The 17830-nt window shown below is 40.6% G+C and overlaps 1 protein-coding gene across 1 annotated transcript in view; it reads right to left on the bottom strand.

Moving 5' to 3' along the window:
- The window catches only part of mcf2lb (mcf.2 cell line derived transforming sequence-like b), a 34359-nt gene that overhangs the window by 6073 nt on the left and 10456 nt on the right, over positions 1 to 17830 (bottom strand). Inside the window, exons 2-23 of the mRNA XM_040005497.1 lie at positions 17634 to 17717; positions 16428 to 16542; positions 11285 to 11375; positions 7861 to 7980; positions 7607 to 7723; positions 6919 to 7082; positions 6659 to 6784; positions 5943 to 6057; positions 5751 to 5870; positions 4477 to 4668; positions 4190 to 4381; positions 3818 to 3977; positions 3086 to 3144; positions 2906 to 2991; positions 2688 to 2754; positions 2483 to 2598; positions 2306 to 2375; positions 2118 to 2210; positions 1664 to 1756; positions 1433 to 1558; positions 210 to 431; positions 24 to 116 (exon numbers count right to left, since the gene is read on the bottom strand). Of these exons, the coding sequence (XP_039861431.1) occupies positions 24 to 116; positions 210 to 431; positions 1433 to 1558; positions 1664 to 1756; positions 2118 to 2210; positions 2306 to 2375; positions 2483 to 2598; positions 2688 to 2754; positions 2906 to 2991; positions 3086 to 3144; positions 3818 to 3977; positions 4190 to 4381; positions 4477 to 4668; positions 5751 to 5870; positions 5943 to 6057; positions 6659 to 6784; positions 6919 to 7082; positions 7607 to 7723; positions 7861 to 7980; positions 11285 to 11375; positions 16428 to 16542; positions 17634 to 17717 (2621 nt within the window). The remainder of the gene's footprint in view (positions 1 to 23; positions 117 to 209; positions 432 to 1432; positions 1559 to 1663; positions 1757 to 2117; positions 2211 to 2305; positions 2376 to 2482; positions 2599 to 2687; positions 2755 to 2905; positions 2992 to 3085; positions 3145 to 3817; positions 3978 to 4189; positions 4382 to 4476; positions 4669 to 5750; positions 5871 to 5942; positions 6058 to 6658; positions 6785 to 6918; positions 7083 to 7606; positions 7724 to 7860; positions 7981 to 11284; positions 11376 to 16427; positions 16543 to 17633; positions 17718 to 17830) is intronic.

The raw sequence follows: 17830 nt of genomic DNA, 5'->3' as shown, positions 1-17830 counted from the left end.
TTTATTAGTCTTTGTTTATTTACCTGAACAATATAGACTTCTTCTCTGGAGTTGCACCAAATTTCAAACTTTTTGTTGTCTCCTTTTGCATTCTCAGTGATGCCCACGGCTCTCATCTGTTCAATAAACAGTGAAGAGAAATATGCATCTTTGTTACCACATCAGTAAAAAAAGAATCAAATGCAATTTGCAACCTTAGATGGGCTCACATTCAAGGACTGCTTGAAGCTGTATGAAGGAGCTTTCTCATAACCTTCCCCGTTCTCCTCTCTCCTCTTGCAGAAGAGCAGGGCCTTCTCGTGGAGGAAGAGGTGTCTCTGCATGGGCTTGAAACGGGCCAGATCCTTAACCTTGGCATGGCCTTTCTTGTGCTCGGTCCACACACTGAATGACCCTTGCATAAGCAGTTTACCCAGCTCACTCAGATTACCCTGAGAAATCAATGGGTTAAAGGGAAGAGATACTTTAATTTAAAAACAAAAACACACTGGATATGCTCTAAAATAGTTTACAGATGCCCAAGTTTGACTTTCACACACCTCAGTCTTTATGCCAAATGTAGCTCTCTTTTGTGCTGTATGCCAGAGTTATCTGAAGTGTCACGATTATGACAAATATATCTTTCTAAATAATTTATATATACACTTGTAAGTGGCTGCCAAGTTTTAACAGGCGCAAGAGCAGAACACTTGTCTAATTTATCCTAATTTCAAAGCTCTCACGTCACTTATCATCAGGTTTCCATCTGCTAGATGAAAGTAACAGTGGAATTCAAAAGGAGTTTCACCTTTCTGGACCTTTATATCTCAAATGATCTGTTAACACTTGATCCTTTGACATCAAGGAAGTCGAAGGATCATATCAGCTCTTTTCTCCCAACAGTTTTCACAGTTTGCACATTATTTTTGAGTGTTACAGATTTGCATATCTGGGCCACAGATATGTTGTTGCAGTGCAGTTCTTTAATGTTTTAAATATCACAAAATATGTAGACTTTCTTTCTCGAGTCTTTGTTTGAACTGATTTTACATTTTGATTTAAAAAAAAAAGAGCTTTCAGTTTTGCTTCATGTATTGTAAAAAGCTCTATTATATCATTTAAAAGAACAATTTCACCTCAGAACCTATCTGACGTCCATGACATCTCAGTGACATACACTAAAGTATTGGGTGGCAACTGTTATTCCTTGAATTCAGGTGTTAACAGTCCCATTGCCACAGGTGTAGCCTATAAAATTAAGCACCTAGCCATGCAGTCTCAGTCTACCTTCACAGATATTTGGGCACCTCTGCAGCAGGCCAGTTTGTGGAATTTCTTCCCTTCTAGATATTTAACTATAAACTGTAGGTTATGGTGGCTCTGAGAGTCCATGTAGTGGATGCCAAGCATCTGTTAGGTGACTGATAAACTCTGGGCCTGTTTAATGTCTCACCTCAAATCCTGTAATGGCGATAAGGTGCATGGAGTCATTGACAGCCTTGAGGATCCCCACGATGGAGGTCAGCGCATCCTGCAGGTCATCAGCCCCTTCACAGCCCTTACTGTACTTCAGCATTTCCTGAAGTTAGAAAAAACCGAAGAAGCAGCTCATAGCAACCACACGAAAACGGAAAAAAACAGTTGTAGAGTCTATTTGATTTGTGGCCAACAGATAGATTCACACCTTCAGTAGCAGCTGGTACTTGGTAATCCTCTGAACCGGCTTCAGGAGATATGAATCTAAACCCAGTTTATGCTCCAGCTTTTTCTGGCATTCCTGATGTAATAAAAAGAAAATGATGTCAAATAAAACATTAACACCTTTTTACTCTGCCCACCTGAGCGTAAATCTCTTTTGAGCTACTGTATCTCACTGAAAAATGTGTTTAACTTGGTAACTTGAGTTGTTATATAATGCTGTGTTTTTCAAATATTATAGCTTTTAATTTCCCACTGGACGCTGGAAAAATCAGTTTGCAATTTTTGGTAACTAGGCAACGGAATTTAAGTTGTTTCCAAAAAAGTATTTACACAAATGATTTTTTAAAAATATTTTTTGGGAGGTTGTTATTTCCCCAAGCAATGAAATGTTAAATGGGTTAGGCTAACACGAATGTGCTGACGGCTGATTTGTTCACCTGGAAGAAGGCGCAGTCTGAGCACTGCCTCCACAGGCTCTCAGAGCGAGGTTTGTTGTGACAGTACTTCTCATAGATCTGCAGGTCTGTCATCTGAGGGGAAAGCAATGAAAAAGGTTTGTACAGCACAGTCCCTTCCTTCAGTAAAATTAGTTGTGTGCCTCTCGGCTATCTCGCCCTTTACTCACCCTCTCTAAGAAGCATCTACCAACCAACTCTGGGCAGTCTGTGTACTGCTCCAACTCCCTCAGAAAAGTTCTGGTAAAACAAAACAAAAAAAAAAAAAGATTTTGAATGTGTTTATTGGCCTTGATGTCCAACACAGCACAGATATGATCAGTGACCACCAGATGGCGCTCCGTTACCTTTTGTGAAAGTGGTAAATTTCCGGCATGTTGCCAAACAAAACCTCCTTTTTGTTCTGCAAAGGCGCAGGGATAAGGTGAGACATTGCTGGATTATCCATCTCAGAGGCGTATCCCTGAAACAAACCAACAAAAGCACAATATGAAATACCCAGAGCAGGAAAAACAGAGAGCGCAGGAAACCTTCTGTGGAGTGATTCTACACCTGTAAGACACAGAGCAGCTCCTCCACGTAAGCCCTCTCAGTTTCCAGCAGCTCGTTCATAACATGTCTGCAGAAAGGCAAAGGCAGAGAGATCAAGTAAGGGGTTTGGTGTACTCAGATAGCTGCACGGAGCTTTAGATCCCCAGATAACCCTTTTCACACAGCCCATCTGCTGTGTAATTTGATTACAGATGAAAGAGTTAGTGTTGATCCCTCACCGCCTGAGCACTGCCAGGTTCTCCTCCTCCTCTGACAGAGAGGTATGTCTGCTGCTACTGTATTCGTTCTTCAGTTGGCCATTTCCCTAAAAAAAGGGGGGAACATTGGATATGGAACAGACTCCAAAGTCTTCAGAAAACACTTGTACAACAGTTTACAAACAGAATCTTGAGTCTCACTTTTTCACAGTTGCCGGAGTCCGTCTCTGAGCATTTCTTCTCCAGCTTTGCTCTGCGTGCTGGGGATGTGAAAATACAGGGATGATTTTCAACTTATTAAACTATGTAATAACTATTAATAACTTTGATCGTTGTAGCTGGTCATGAGGAATGTGGCATAATATTAGAAAAGCTGCATTCAAGGTTTCCAAATACTTTATTATTGTAAGAAGCTGGTTTCAGCTCAGTAATGCTTGCAGCTTGAAACATCCTTTTTGCAACATGTATATTACACATTGTGTGGCAATTTTGTACAATTAATACAAAGAGGTTATGTGGTTTCTATTACTGTCAATGCTTCAATATACTGACTAATAGAATAGCTGTGAAAAACTATAAATTAACTGGAGAGTGTGTAAAGGCCCTTGTATGTAAATGTGTAGGATGCAGGATAAATAAAGAAAATGTATACATTTTTTTTGTCCTGAAAATAGTGATTTCAAGCTAAAAATATAAGATTTTTTTATTTCCTTCTACAAGGTTGTTCTGCAATAAGTTATGTATCCTTATTGTGTTTGAACAGTGGAAAATGGACTGTTAATGCATGGTCTCAGGTAATGCACACATAAGAGCTAGACACAGCATCAACAGGCTTCAAGTAATGCTAAGACTGAAGAGCACAAAAACCTGAGAAAGTCTGAAAAGGCTCTGCACTGCATGACGAGTGTAATGTACGGCCGTGTGAAGACTGACCAGGTGAGCTGAGAGGGGATTTGATGAAGGCTTCGGGTCTCGGGGCTACTGGCTGCACAGGCCTGGTTTGTTTAGCTGCTAGCTTCTTGAGGCTGACTCTCCTCTTTTCAAACATCTCCTGCATGGACGCCTGCTTCTGGAAAACTTTCTCCACTTGGTCCTGATGCACAGGAAGCCACCGGAAAAGTGTCACCATTAAATGTGTTATTGATGTATGCCAACATCAGTAAAGTCGTAACACAATAATCTGAGATGGGATATTATGCAATGTTAAACATTAGCACTAATGTGGTCATTTTTGTCGGCGAAAACCTCAGCGATGTGACGTTTGAATGCAACACGTGTGTTCTCCTCTCATGTCAGTCCTCTTACCCTAAACTGCTGGTTCAGCACGGCCTCGTAGTCTTTCCAGATGGTGCTGAGGTCTGTCAGCTGATTCTCGGCTGCATTATCCAGGTAACGTTCCAGCTCCTGCAGGGCCAACTCTGCGCCCTCATGTGACTGACATTTATCAACCGGCTGAGAAGCCAGCAGGTATATGCCATCATCAACCCACTTTGATGCCTGCAGAGGAGAGCAGAGGAGGATGAAAGTGGAAAAACCAGAAACAACACAAGACAAAGGGACTAATGGGGGCATGTATGCAGTTGTCTTCTCACCCGCTCCAGCCGGTGGTGTAGCTCCCTGGCTTTCAGGAGATGTTCCTTCTTGGCTCTCAGATTGTTGTTCACAGTTTCACTGATTGTTCTAAGCTCACTGCATTTGGGCTGAATGGAGTCCTCAGCGTAGTGGGACTTCTGGATCAGTTCATCACCCTCCTGGGACAAGGCTGCAGTTCTGACCAGAACCTCCTGAGGACCAGTGTAGTGCAACAGTTCAGTTCTGACCTCAGCTCAGCGGACAGTTTGTTCCAAAGAACAGGACCACAGTTATTGAAAGCACACTGAGATGACCTGAGAGGTCCAGTTGGGTTATAGACACTGAGTGAGTCAGAGATATATGGGGTTGTTGTGCACACAGGTATTGTGCTTTGAATGCACTGTGCAGCTGTGACACGATTTTCAGGAAATATAAGCCTAAAAGCTCATATTTAAGAGTTCCTGCAGAGTGTAATGGGATTTTGTCCAGATGAAGCTGCTGATGTAGTTTTGGTTCTTGATTTAAAGCTGATTGCACTACTTTTTTTATTTAGGTCTTTCTTGCTTAGTATGTCGTTCTCTGTTGGTCAGTGCATAGCACATTTCAGTTTGAATTACTTACGCTTTTACTTTAAATTTGTTTAGTTTTTTGTGTAGATTGTTGTATTTTTAGACACAACCTTGTTCTTTTCCCACCCTTGATGTCATCTGAGTTCACTTGCTCCTTGCTAACCTTCCTTAAGCTTTGGTTTTCCTTATTATCTTTATGGACTTTAATTATTCTCACAGTTTGGGAGAAACTCATCTAGTTTGATGTCCTTAAGTTGGACTTTTTTAGTGATCCCTGCGTCCTCTGTGCAGTACTTTATTAGATAAAAGCACATTATGAAATAAGAAAACTTGAGAAAATTGCTGCACTTTAGACATTTTACACATGAATATGAAATATAAAGATGTTTAATCACATTTCATGATGATGATGATGATCACTATTATCTGTTCTATCAACCTTACTACATAAAATCGCAAACAAATTAGTAATTTTGAACAAAATGAAGCACATCTCGGTTTTTTAATTTTCTTACATGAAAGTTTATTTAAATATCATTTAATTTCAATCATCTGCTAAAACACAGCCGGTGATTTGTTTTTGGAGTGTAATGTAATTTCGAAATGACAAAAAAGAAAGCAGAACACCTCCCCTCCACCCCCATCCATATTATAAAGCATCTTATTCAGCTGTTTGGGTCATGATTACACAAAGCTTTAATTGTGATGATTCAGGTGTGACTTACACAGACTTTCTCCTCGTAGGTCGTGAGCTCAATGAAGATGTGGTCAGCATGGGCTGGACTGATCCCAACCTCAGAGAAGGTTGCAAGTTTCTCAGACACCTGATCCAGCAGAGCCCTCACCTGCACCAGAAACACAAGTTTTGAAGAGATCCAGTATGCGGGATTTCAATATATAAAAAAAGTCCAGCTCACCTCTCGGTAGTTATGCTCAAAGTGGCGCAGTTGAAGACACTGCTCTAGTTTGGTTTGATGTCTCACCCAGAACTCATCAAAAGCTCGTTCTGTCTCGTCCAGCTGAGACAGCAATCTGCCAAGCAAGGCGAGAAAGACGGAGAGGAAAGAGCCAGTGTTAAATCGAGCTAAAGCCGTAGGGGGAAAATTAATGAAGCAGAGAATGCTGACTGAGGTATTCAGATCCCCTTGGTTTTTTGTGTTTGCATGTTTTTATGCTATTTAGTGGCAATAACTATTATGATTATTGCGGAGATCGGTTCTCTCAATGTGCCTTAAAATACCGTCTGACCTCAAAGCATACTGACTTGAAACAATATTCCTAAAATAGCGAAAAGAGATGAAACAGGCCAGGAAAAAATATCTTGCATTTTAAAAAAGGCTTTAATTTTTGTTACGTAAATACATCAGGATGTGAAATGCCTTTATAATTCAGTGCTGGCCTGATATGCTTAGCTCTTAATTTTAACTTAGTTCAAAGCATGTCCAAAAAAAATCTAGGGAATCATTATTTATGAATTTCAAACAAATATTCATCCCACAAAAAGTTAAAAGTTCTGTCTCAATCAACAAAGAAAAAAGTGCTCCTCTAATATCTCCTAATGTGCCATGACTGGAAGTTTTTTAGTTTTCAGTCACTGTCCCGCAGCTGTGCCACTGGTGTAACTGGTTCCAACCTTTGAACTGTAGCCAGATTCTCCAGTTCATCCTGGTTCATGTTGTGGTCGGGGTCTCGCACTACAGGCTCATTGATGCTCTCCAACAGCCTGCTGCCCTGACCCAGAGCCACCAGTATATCCTCCTAGAAATACAGAGACAGATGGGGCAAGCATGCATTATCTGAACAGACCAATGAAGCAATTAATGCATATCATATTACTCTTGTAATTTCAAAGAATGCATTTTTATATTTGACATCGGTCTTTACCCATCCAATTGCTTTCTTTCTTTCTCGGCTTGTTGTGTGCTCAGAAGGATGGTTGTGGCCTGTATTTCATTTGGGAGTTCAGTTTCTGCCAGCTCAGTCCCAAATGACTGCACCGTATGGCGGGGTGTGACGCCAGTTTGGTCCTTTACCATCAGTGCAAAGCCTTCAATAGCCTGAGTCACGCGAGACACAACAGAGATTTTCATCGAGAAAATGCCAAATTTTCAGAGATGGAGAAAGGTATAAGACAAAGAGGACAGGAGAGGAAGATGAGAAATTATTTTCAAAGGCATCTGATAAACTGGAAATTTAAAGCTTATGTAACCATGCTTATTTTTTGGTCACCAGATGTTGGACCTATACATGGTACATATATATGTGCTGGATGAAAATGCTGGGGATTTTAGTGCAGGCTGTAGTGGTTAGTTTACAGCACTGTGGCACACATAGACTAAGCAGTGCAGGTTGTGGTGTTCATTGTAAGTGGTTATGTCAAGGGTAGCACATTTCAGTTTAAATTAGATCTTAAAGTATTATTTTTAAATGATCCCGCCCTAATCTGTACAGCTGCATTGAATATTAGAGTTCTCCCTTCTGCCAAAACCCACTTTAACCATTGCTTACAGGCATGCAGAAAAAGTTTTTTTTTTTTTTTAAAATGTCTTATGATCAATGGATAGTACTGAACAGTACATACTGTGCGGTGAGAGATCCACTTCTCATGGCAGTACTCCTGTGTTCCCCCGAGCTCCTGGGTCAGTTGGGTGCGATCAATATAAGAGTGCAGCTCAGTTATAGAGCTCAACATAATCACCTGAGAGAGACAAACATCAACATCTTTGAGCAACTATTTTTCTTCTTCATTTTTTTTCCTATTTGAGAGGAGAACACAAGTCACTCATGGAATAGACACGAGTGTGTTTTTGCACAGGAGACCCAAAGCGCACGCACCGGCACCTTCATCTTGAACTCATCCTTGTTGAACTTGAAGAGGATGTCGGAGAGTGTGCGTTGCAGAAGGGTAGTGGGCCTCAGAACCAGAACCAGCTGGAGGTTCCCTGGGAAGGAGCCCTGACATAGGAAAGGAGACCGAGTATGTAGTAAGGCAAGCAAGTCATCACACTTCAGTTGTACATGTTCTGTTTTTTTCTTCTTTTGTTTTCCTGCTGACAGCATGGACTTCTCATATATTACTCTCCCCCTTTGTCTCTCCTTCCATCTCCCACGTGATAACACCGATGTGAAGAAGCTAGTAGACTACCAGAGAATGAAGAAAATGTGGAGGGTGCAGGGCGCCATCGCATGCCAGGGACATTAATCTTCATGTCTCTGAGATGCTTCTGCATGAATAATGAGGTAGACGGCGTATTCACACATGTGTGCAGGCACATTCAATCAGGTTTTCCCCTTACTCAGTTGACATTGTCAAGCTGAACTGGCATAGTTTTGAGTTGTTTGGTGACAAGGAAGTTATCAATTTATCTCCTTTTTAGACACATCTATTTCACATCTTATCCCTGTATCTGAGGAGTATTTTTTTTAGCCCTTTTCACAGCTTGGCTGCACAGTATAAACACTAGGCGACATGTCTATAATTAACTTGATTATTTCTTTGCAAAAAGAAAACAAAGACAGTTGCTTCAAACAACATACTCAGCACAAAAACAGATTTCACTAAGCAAAACAGTTTTGCTTCATGTGTTCAGAACATCCACATAAATCCTTTTCATATGTATCTTTCTGTCCATCTACCACACACACTCAGCCAACAGACCCAATAAAAGCTAATTAAAATGTCATGATTGACACCCACTGACAGACTGCGCACTGCTGTGAGAGCAGTTGGATGAGCACGGAGGGCACAAGCTGATCTCCCTTCTTCAGGCAATACAATTGATAATGCAGCTTTAATTAGCTAATGACCTAAATGGATGGTTTGTCTGATTGGCCATCCTCCTCGAGTGAGTTGGGGAATGCTGGTCCAAGCAGAAGTGAGAGCGAATACATTGTTCATAAAAGAAATCCTCTTGGGAGCAGCATTATTAATGGGATTAATAAATCAATCCATTGTTTGTCCTTACTGACCCGCTGGAAGAAGGAAGATAACTGGTTAAAATGGTCATTCACCATCTGCAGAGATGAATCATGCAATCTGCAGAACATATGGCTCTGTTTGTTAGTGGTAGGTGTTATCACAAAACAGGCCTGTTATTAATTATTTTATGATTAATGGATTTGGCAGTCTTGTGCAGAAACAAATCTGAAACGAGCCACTTTAATGGTAAATCTGGTAAGATTCTATATTTTATCACCGTCAAAAAAAAAAAATCCCAAGAAATATATATGCAAATTAATATCTGAGCCTGTGTGTAGCAAAGCCTGATATATCCGATTCCTGGTAAGAGTCCAGAATAGCTGTTAGGAACTTTAATGTAACGTATTGTTAAACCTTCAGAGAATACATTGAACAAAGGCACTGCTGTGAGTCCTAGTGCACTAGCTAAATATAGTCCAACTAACACAGTGTGTTTTCTAAAACAGTCGCAGGAATTAAAAATATATATTTTTAGAAATATAACTATATATTCATGTGCAGCAGGTTATCTTCTTTAAATTAAAGTTCTCATAGGCTAAAGGCTACAGACAGTTTTGGGAGCTGACACTATATTATATATCCAGTCTTAGCTTCCAAGCATTCATCCATGTTGCTTGGATCTGTTGTCTCTGGCAGTCATGCACTACTTGCTCTTTGACAATGGCTGACACACACACGCCTCAGGAGGAGCCTGATAAATGACAAGCTTTAGGTAGTGACAGACTTAATTAAGACCAGTCTACAAATACTTTCTCTCATAAGACTCAGCTCAGCTGTCCTCAAAAACACACTGACCCACATTCAGGCCCACAAGCCCACATATGCACGAGTACACACATCTACATAGACATGCACATGCACAGCAAAAGACAAAGAGCATCACTCCTCAGCCGCCCTATTTTCTCACAGACACAGACCAACACACAGACGGAAGAACCTCCACTCTACAGATAGCGCCACTTTTCATCACCACGTATTTAACAGCCTGGTGGAATCACTTCAAGCAGAGTATTATTACAGGGCTGACTGAATGGCCCCTTATTACCAGCCTGTCAACCTGTAAAAGTCTGCCTTGTGGGATTAATAAAGCTTGATTTAATTTGAAATGACTGAGTGGGTCTCCCATATCTCTGGAGACAGTGGGTGGTAATAGCCATCGTTTGCTCTCCCACTCAGGCATTTCATCTTTTTATACATCTGCCTCCTTCAGTGTTTTCAATAGACACGTGAGGATCTGCTTCACACAAAAAATGCTGTTCTATGTAGATTTCCTTAAGGAAAACTGTCCTACACACCATCTTTGTCATGCCGCGTCTGAAAAATCCTGAGATTCTTTTGATTCCAGTGGAGCAATTCTATGATACTGGAGATCAACACAGTAGCTCATTTTTGTTACATAAAGAAGCTACTAAGCCAAAGAAAAGTGGCCTTCTTCCATTAGTATATGAATCATGGTGCTTGTCAGTAGTCCATTGGTTTAGCTCCAGTTAAACAATACTGAGAGATTGTGTAAGAGGGTGATTCCCACCCCCATCTATATACACTATGGAGCGCTGCCAGTGCTTCATCAACTCCCTACAGAAAGCCTGAAACATGGATGATCATATAGACACTCTGGCTCACTGTACACAAGTAAAGCCTGGGACAAATGAAACATGCTCCAAAATAACATTCTCCTTATTCTGTTAGTGTCAGTTTTCCATCTAAAAAGAAGTAGGATTAATGAGCAATGGAAGAGATTATATCAGAAGTTCCCCCTATCCTGATGAATCATGCAGCAGCTGAAAAACATACAAAAGGCTACTTTGCTTAGTAGGTTGTGCAGGAGTCCTTTAAGCCACTGTGAGCAGCGTTTAAGTGACTCATTTATACTAATTTACTCAATTGTTTATAATAGAGGCCCAAATATCAATCAATGTAAAGCCAAGATGATGAGTGAAAGATTTAAACGAATGTGTGAACAAAACAAACACATTCTGCTGTATTTTCAGCTTATTTTTCCCCATAGCTGTGAAAACACTGGCTGTGATGGTAATGGTCGAGAGCTTATGGCTGTGCTTTCTCATATATTAGTGGTGGAGCTGTTAAGTAGAGGAAGTTACAACATCTCTCTGAGGCCTAATAAGCTTCATCCTCCCATGGGTGATGGTGTACGGACAGTTCCTGTCAAACCTCGGTCCCCTCACTCTCACAGCTGATGAAATATCTGTTTCTGTCCCAGTGAGACTCATGCAGAAGGCAAGTGCACGCTCAGATCTGCAGAGGCAAAGACAAACTTACTGCAATACGAAGCAGGGTCCCCTTTACAGCTGCCCATCGGTCTTGCCGGCGATCAATCACCAGGATGAACCCCACGCCTGTTGACGACAAGCTGGAACACACAAGGAGGAAACGTTTTCAGCACAAACTAAACAGAGATCTGTTGTGACCAGCTTGATGGTTCAAGGGTGAGAAAGTTAGCAGCACAGTGAATGTGGAGGATGTCATATCAGTTTCTTTTTTTTTTTTTTTTTTTTACATGGAAACAGCCTGTACTACAACCAAACGACAGACAAGAAGGGAATTCTTGTAACACAAGAGCTTTAAGAGGGGGGAAAAAAAAATCCTCTATGGCACAGAAGTGAAGCCAAGTGCCTGTTCACAGATTTCAGTTTTGTTGTGCTGCTCTTTATCTTCTTAGACAGCTGGTGCCATCAATAAAAGGAGATACTGTGAAGCGCCTCCAGATTTCTTGGCCACCAGCCCCCAGCCCTCACTTCCCCCATTCCCCTGCTGTCCTTTGTGGTCCCAGTAGAAATGGGGAGGGGAGGGGTAAACACTGACAACAACTACTGACGGCCGCATGTGCAGTTTACCAGCAGAATCCTATCTACACTACCTGAAACATGTGCATCCTGTTTCAGGTAGTGGTAAAGCACCGTCATTACCTTTCAAGCAGAAATATTCCAGTAAGCTTCAAGTATTTGTTTTCACATCTTTCATTCTGCAACTATTGACTGCGTAGACAAGGTGGCAGCAGTTAAAAAAAGAGCGGTCCGTGTAACAATGAAGGCAAAATGAAAACACAGTAGAGGAGGCAGATCCCAGTGTGTTGTGCTGTTTGAAGCAGAGGCAGCCAAATGTTTAAGACCATTCCAGGATCCAGACTCTGCACCCCCTTCACTGCATCTGTGAGCTAACCAATGAGAGCTGAGAGCTGCTGGAATAAGAGCCAACCAAACCAAGGGTGCATAGCAATGGGCAGCTTTATTAGCCAATCAACGGATCAAAACAGATGTGAGTGAGGTTCTGAAGAGCATTTACAGTGTGCACCCAAAGCTTGCAGTATTAGTAAATCTATTCATGTCTGCCTCTCTAGTTAATGCTGTTACTTACTGTATCATTTACATTAAATTACATTACTCATGACACTTCCTTCCCCTTTCATCTTTTCCTTTTTCTCCTCCTCTATCATCCTCACTTTTCACCCCTGCAGTTTCACACAGTCATTGCTTTACAACTCATGTGCAGAGGTAAAGTGAGACAAGAGCTTTTCATCCTTTCAGACATTTATGGCTCCTAAAATAAGAGGGTGGTTTATGCTGAACATCCACAGCCAGGGGATGGGAAATTCAATCATTTGGCCTATCAAGTAGTAGCACAACTTTAAAGTAAAGTATTAGCAGAAATTTGAAGGTAAATGTGAATAAGTGGATGTACAGTTTTTTGTGTAGCTATAAATTTTTTTTGCAAACACACAATTTCCCAACTACTGCAAAAACTACTCATTTAAATATTCATAGATATTTTCTGGTGCTTTGGGGGCTGCGCATCCATGAGTGTCCTTCTAATAATTGGATTTCTTATAACAAAGGGTACAGAAGCACCTCGAGCTGTGAGTTGAGCTGTGAAAAAGCTTTTGCCCAAAGCCACTGCAGTGATGGGATGAGTCTCCTGGTTTAGTGGATATGCAACACATAACACGCATGGTACAGCTCCGGCCTCCTCTTGTCTTTTAACAGGGCAAAGAAATGTGCATCTGTGTTATATAATAAATAAGAAGCAATCAAATTGTTAATTTGTGAATCTATAAGAAACAAAATAAATTAAAATAAACTTTAATTTGGATTATGCTTATGAAAACAAGACCATTCGCCTGACTTTTAAGGGGGATTTTCTCGCAGTGGTTGTATCCATGTTAATGTATTATGAAGTTGAAATGATTTTCTCTAGCAAAGACCAAATTAATATAGACTTAGATCAGAGACGGTGTGATTTCAGAGAAGTCATTTGGGCCTCTCTTTCTTTCTTTGGTCTTTCGTTATCAACAAAAATCTTACAATTTGATTGTACACACTAACAATTGTAGTTGTGTCTTTGTTGGAATATCACACAATCTGTGTATGTTCAGACAAAACCAATCACACCAATTTTGAGACCTACTGCCAAAACATAGCTGACCTGCTTATAGGCACCTGGCTAATGTGTCTGAGGAGGGAACATTCCATCAGTATTGTCACAAAAATTGATATCCGGATGCTAATCGCTACTAAAAATGACTACAAAATTAGATACTCAATCAAAATATCACCAAAACCAACAGTGCGATCTTTGGGTCCACCAGTTGTGGATAGAGCAGGCACAGAGCCCCTCCCCTCACTAGCAGCTGAACACATGAGTGGTAGTTGACATTTAAAACAGTGAACAACATTTTATGAGGAATTTCAAGAGGTCAGTAAAGCTCCTGTTTCAAGAAAATTGAAGTATTGAACATTCTCACATGTAACGTTAGACATTTAACTATTTGAATGGTCACATTAGAGTGAAACTGTCTGTGGAAGTACTGAGGTTTCATTTTATTTTCGGCATCAGTCTGCAAAGTGTGATATGAGGAAGACATTAAAAGTCATATATAATTACTTCCGTACTTACTATAGTAATATAACGAATGTAGAATGTTCTGTTCACTGATTATCTCATTCTAAAGGTGAGAGTTCAATTTCCTCAGGCCAGTTCTCAAGGTCCTTGCATGGTTTTTGAAGAATTACAAACTATAATTATTTGATGCTTTATACTGGTTTATTTAACACAATGCAAAACAATAACTTGTATTCAAATTGTCTGTGTCAACATAGTGTAACGAGATCTGGCTGAAGGACTGATGAAGTTATATGATGGCAACGTATCTGTTCATCCATCCCTCTATAAGGCACAAGAACTGCTGTTCTACTTAGAAATATTAGCAGATTTCAGTGAAAGCTGGACATGGTGTTTATTTACTGGGTTTAAACCCAAAATGAGCCTAAATCCAAGATCATATTTGCTGTTATATAGGCATTTTTTCATTTTTTGCAAGAATTGGTAGGTCCCGTAGAGTAGTGGAACCACTGCAGACACTGGATGTGCCATATTAGAAATTCATACAAGAAGTGAGGAAAAACAAGGTCCAAATGTAAGTGACCTCATTTATATCTGGACTTTGCTGCGGACCTTCTGATGGAGATTGGCATTCCCAGTTGTGCTTTGGTAAAAAAATGTAGTTATGCTTGTGTTGCGATGTGCATGTAGTAAATGTTATATGCTGTAAACTGGATTTCCTCCATGCAGTCCTTATTTATAAAGTACTCTGCAAACCCTAACATTACAGCTAACAAGTGGATTCTCCTGTTTCGGTGCAGCTAGCCAACGATAAAGAATCAGTTAGTGAAAAAGACGCAGAGAGTGAAAAAGACAGTAAAAATAAAGTAACCACCGTAAACTGCTTTTTAGTTTTAGCTTCCTTGCTTTCCACTGAGTTATCGCTTCTTTCACTAGTTATTTTACATAAACTAATCTAAGTCTATTAGCAGCAACCAACCCACCAACCCTGTGACATCACATTCTGTACTGGCACAAGATGGTGCTATGCATTTGCTAAAACCTGTAGCTTTAAACACTTCACAGTCATAGACTGTTAAATCTATGACAATTCTTTTAAGAGTAGAGCTCCATGGTCTTAACCTTCATACGTAGTGTTTCATGTCCACTTTAAGAGTGCACCAGCTTAATGCCCCTCCCCCCACAGTCTGTCTGCTGACTGTATTCCCCAAGATACACAAACCATTTACGGGTTCATTTACTGAGTGTTGGTGGATGCAAAGAATAGAGTCAATTAATTAGATTCCTTCATTTACAAGACAAGACCCAAATTAGTTTAGTAGTCAACACATCCCAGCAACCAGCCAGTCAAGCATGCACACGTACGTATGTATGAGAGTATCAACATAAGAAATTATGTCTACAATTAATATCGATCCTGTGGTATTAATTTCAAACAAGCAGCAGCTGTCCAAGGTCAGAACAGACATTTGTCCCTGGATTCTGTGTGCCTCATTCGTGGCGTCAGTCCCTCAGGTATCTCCAGCCATCTGTCTGTGCATTCAGAACAGCTTGAGGCTGGCTCAGCACCATCTCACCCTGTGGCTGACCCTCACTCACTTGACAGAGTGACCAACAAGTAAGTGCATTACCTAAATTGTATCCAGTTAGGAAATTTAAGCCCATACTGAAATAAAGTTAGCCAAACATTGGCCAACTAACTCTGTATTTACTTCAAGTGATTAAAGCTCCACTGTTAAAGGAAGAAAAGCTGTGCTGTGACTAAAGGCCATTGCAGACACATGGATACAGAGACATGCCTCAGTGAGCAAGCGGCCATGTCTCACACACACACACACACACACACACACACACACACACACACACACACACACACACACACACCCCTCTGGTTAGCTGTATGCATTATTCAGGTTCAACCCGCTAGAATCACTGCTGGTTTCTATTTATACACAATGAGAAATTTCAGGCAGAATGAAGGGAAGGCAGGACATACAAGATGATAAGCTAAATCAAAAAACATAAAAAAAACATCATGATTTAAAGAGCCAGGTGTTGATTATAAAAGAAATTTGGAGAAACGGTCGCTCCTGCACATTTTTTCCTCTTCTCTCGACATCTGCTCTGCCCATGTGGACAAAGACTGAACTGAAGAACACTTATAAAATAAAGTGTCCACAGGAATCCCAACTGGCCCTCTTCTTTTATACAAAGCTATGAGGTAATTGAGTCTTCCTCTTTGAGCAAATCTAGAGTGAGGCTGTAATAAGTTAACTACTGCCACCTACTGGCAGACTTCATACACTCCTTCCAGTACATCACTATCCTTCCTCTAGTTTCAGTTCAGGTGATCAGCATGAAAACTTCCCTAGTTTGAGCCACTTTCAAAGCCTTTCTATTTTATTACATAATATTTGATACTGTCTGGGCCACATGGTTTATCCATAAACCTGGATATGTTCATCAGCAGTACTTTGTTGCAATGACCGTAGAGAAACCAAGGGAAAGGTGACACAGGGTGAGCGAGATGAGACTTTAATTAGAGGTGAAAAAGTTCAGACTTTACCTTGGGACGCTTGTCAGGTAGGTCAACACGTTGTGAAACTCCTTGTCTGTGATCTCCCCAAATGCAGGGAATTCTGGGAACACAATGATGGGGCTGCCATTATCTCCTCTTCCTCCTAAGAAAAGGAAAACAAGATACACTGAAACTTTCCAGATAAAATAGGGGGTTCTGTAAGAATGCTTTTTGTTTAATAGGACATAAGAATAGAACGAAAAATGCAGTCACAAGGGGGCACTGATGTGAAGACTAGATTGTGATACTGGAGACTGGACAGAAAAAAATACTATATATTCACATAAAAAATATAGTCTTGTAGGCTCTCGTTCTCTTCAACAGACAATCGGCAAAAAGCCACTGGTTTCATGTAAATACATGTTTTCTCCAATACTGATCTCCAGCACATGATTTAAATGTTGCATCAGGTTTGAGACTTTGAGACTCAGAGATCATTTACATGAAATAATGACAAAAAAGAAATATTTGAGTGTTCTCACTCTCAATAAGACGATGACAAAAGATTATATACCAATTAAAGATGGAAGGATAGTAAAATAATAAAATGATATGAGACAGAGGGATGCTTCAGTGTTTGCACACAGTGAATAACGTTGACAACAACAGTCTCACCTCACTCACTCACACACACACACACACACACATGCACGCGCATGCCTGTCCCTGTGTGAAACAGCTGCTCTGTCAGCGCTCATGACTAGAATATAAATCTCTGCCTTTTCCTTCCCTCATCACTATAGCAACAGCAAGTGCATGGTCATGGTTTCAACGTCTGCTTAGATCTTTGTCTGCAAAATGTTTTCTCAATTCTGCCACAGCCACAAGGTCGCCTCTTGGACAGGATTTTTGTCACTGTAGGACTTGCTGTAGCTTGAAATGTCTTTAAAATGATGCTAAAAATACACTTTTTTGGAGGTGAAAACACTGAACATGCAGAGGCGGTAAGTCCAAAAATTCCAGGTAACAGTATCAATGAAGCATGGGCCGTAACGTGATAAACCGTGAAGAGGAAACCGATAGAGGGGAAATTTGAATGGCAAATTAAAGCTGTCCTGTTCAGCTGAATTATGAAAAATTTAAGAGGAGTGCTGATCATTGAAAAATAGCAAACAAAATGACAAATAACCCAGATCCGGTGAAGCAGACAGACAAAACAAAAAGGAAGACAAAAAAAAGACATGGCAATTTGACCTGAAAGGAAGGCAAACTTCTTTTGGAGGTCAGGAGTGATGTCAGCAGCGCGGAGAGGACAGCTGTCCAGCTGCATGATCTCATCTGGAGAAAAAAAAAGTTACAAAATTATAAGTAGCAATACATCTGAACCGAATACACAAAGGTTAGCAAAGTCTGACAGATTAATTTCAGGATTGTTTAGACTGTCATGGTTC

This window comes from Simochromis diagramma, unplaced genomic scaffold (assembly GCF_900408965.1).
Source record: "Simochromis diagramma unplaced genomic scaffold, fSimDia1.1 OVJJ01000501.1, whole genome shotgun sequence".
NCBI classification, from domain to species: domain Eukaryota; kingdom Metazoa; phylum Chordata; class Actinopteri; order Cichliformes; family Cichlidae; genus Simochromis; species Simochromis diagramma.
This window is presented reverse-complemented; position numbering and strand designations above follow the sequence as displayed.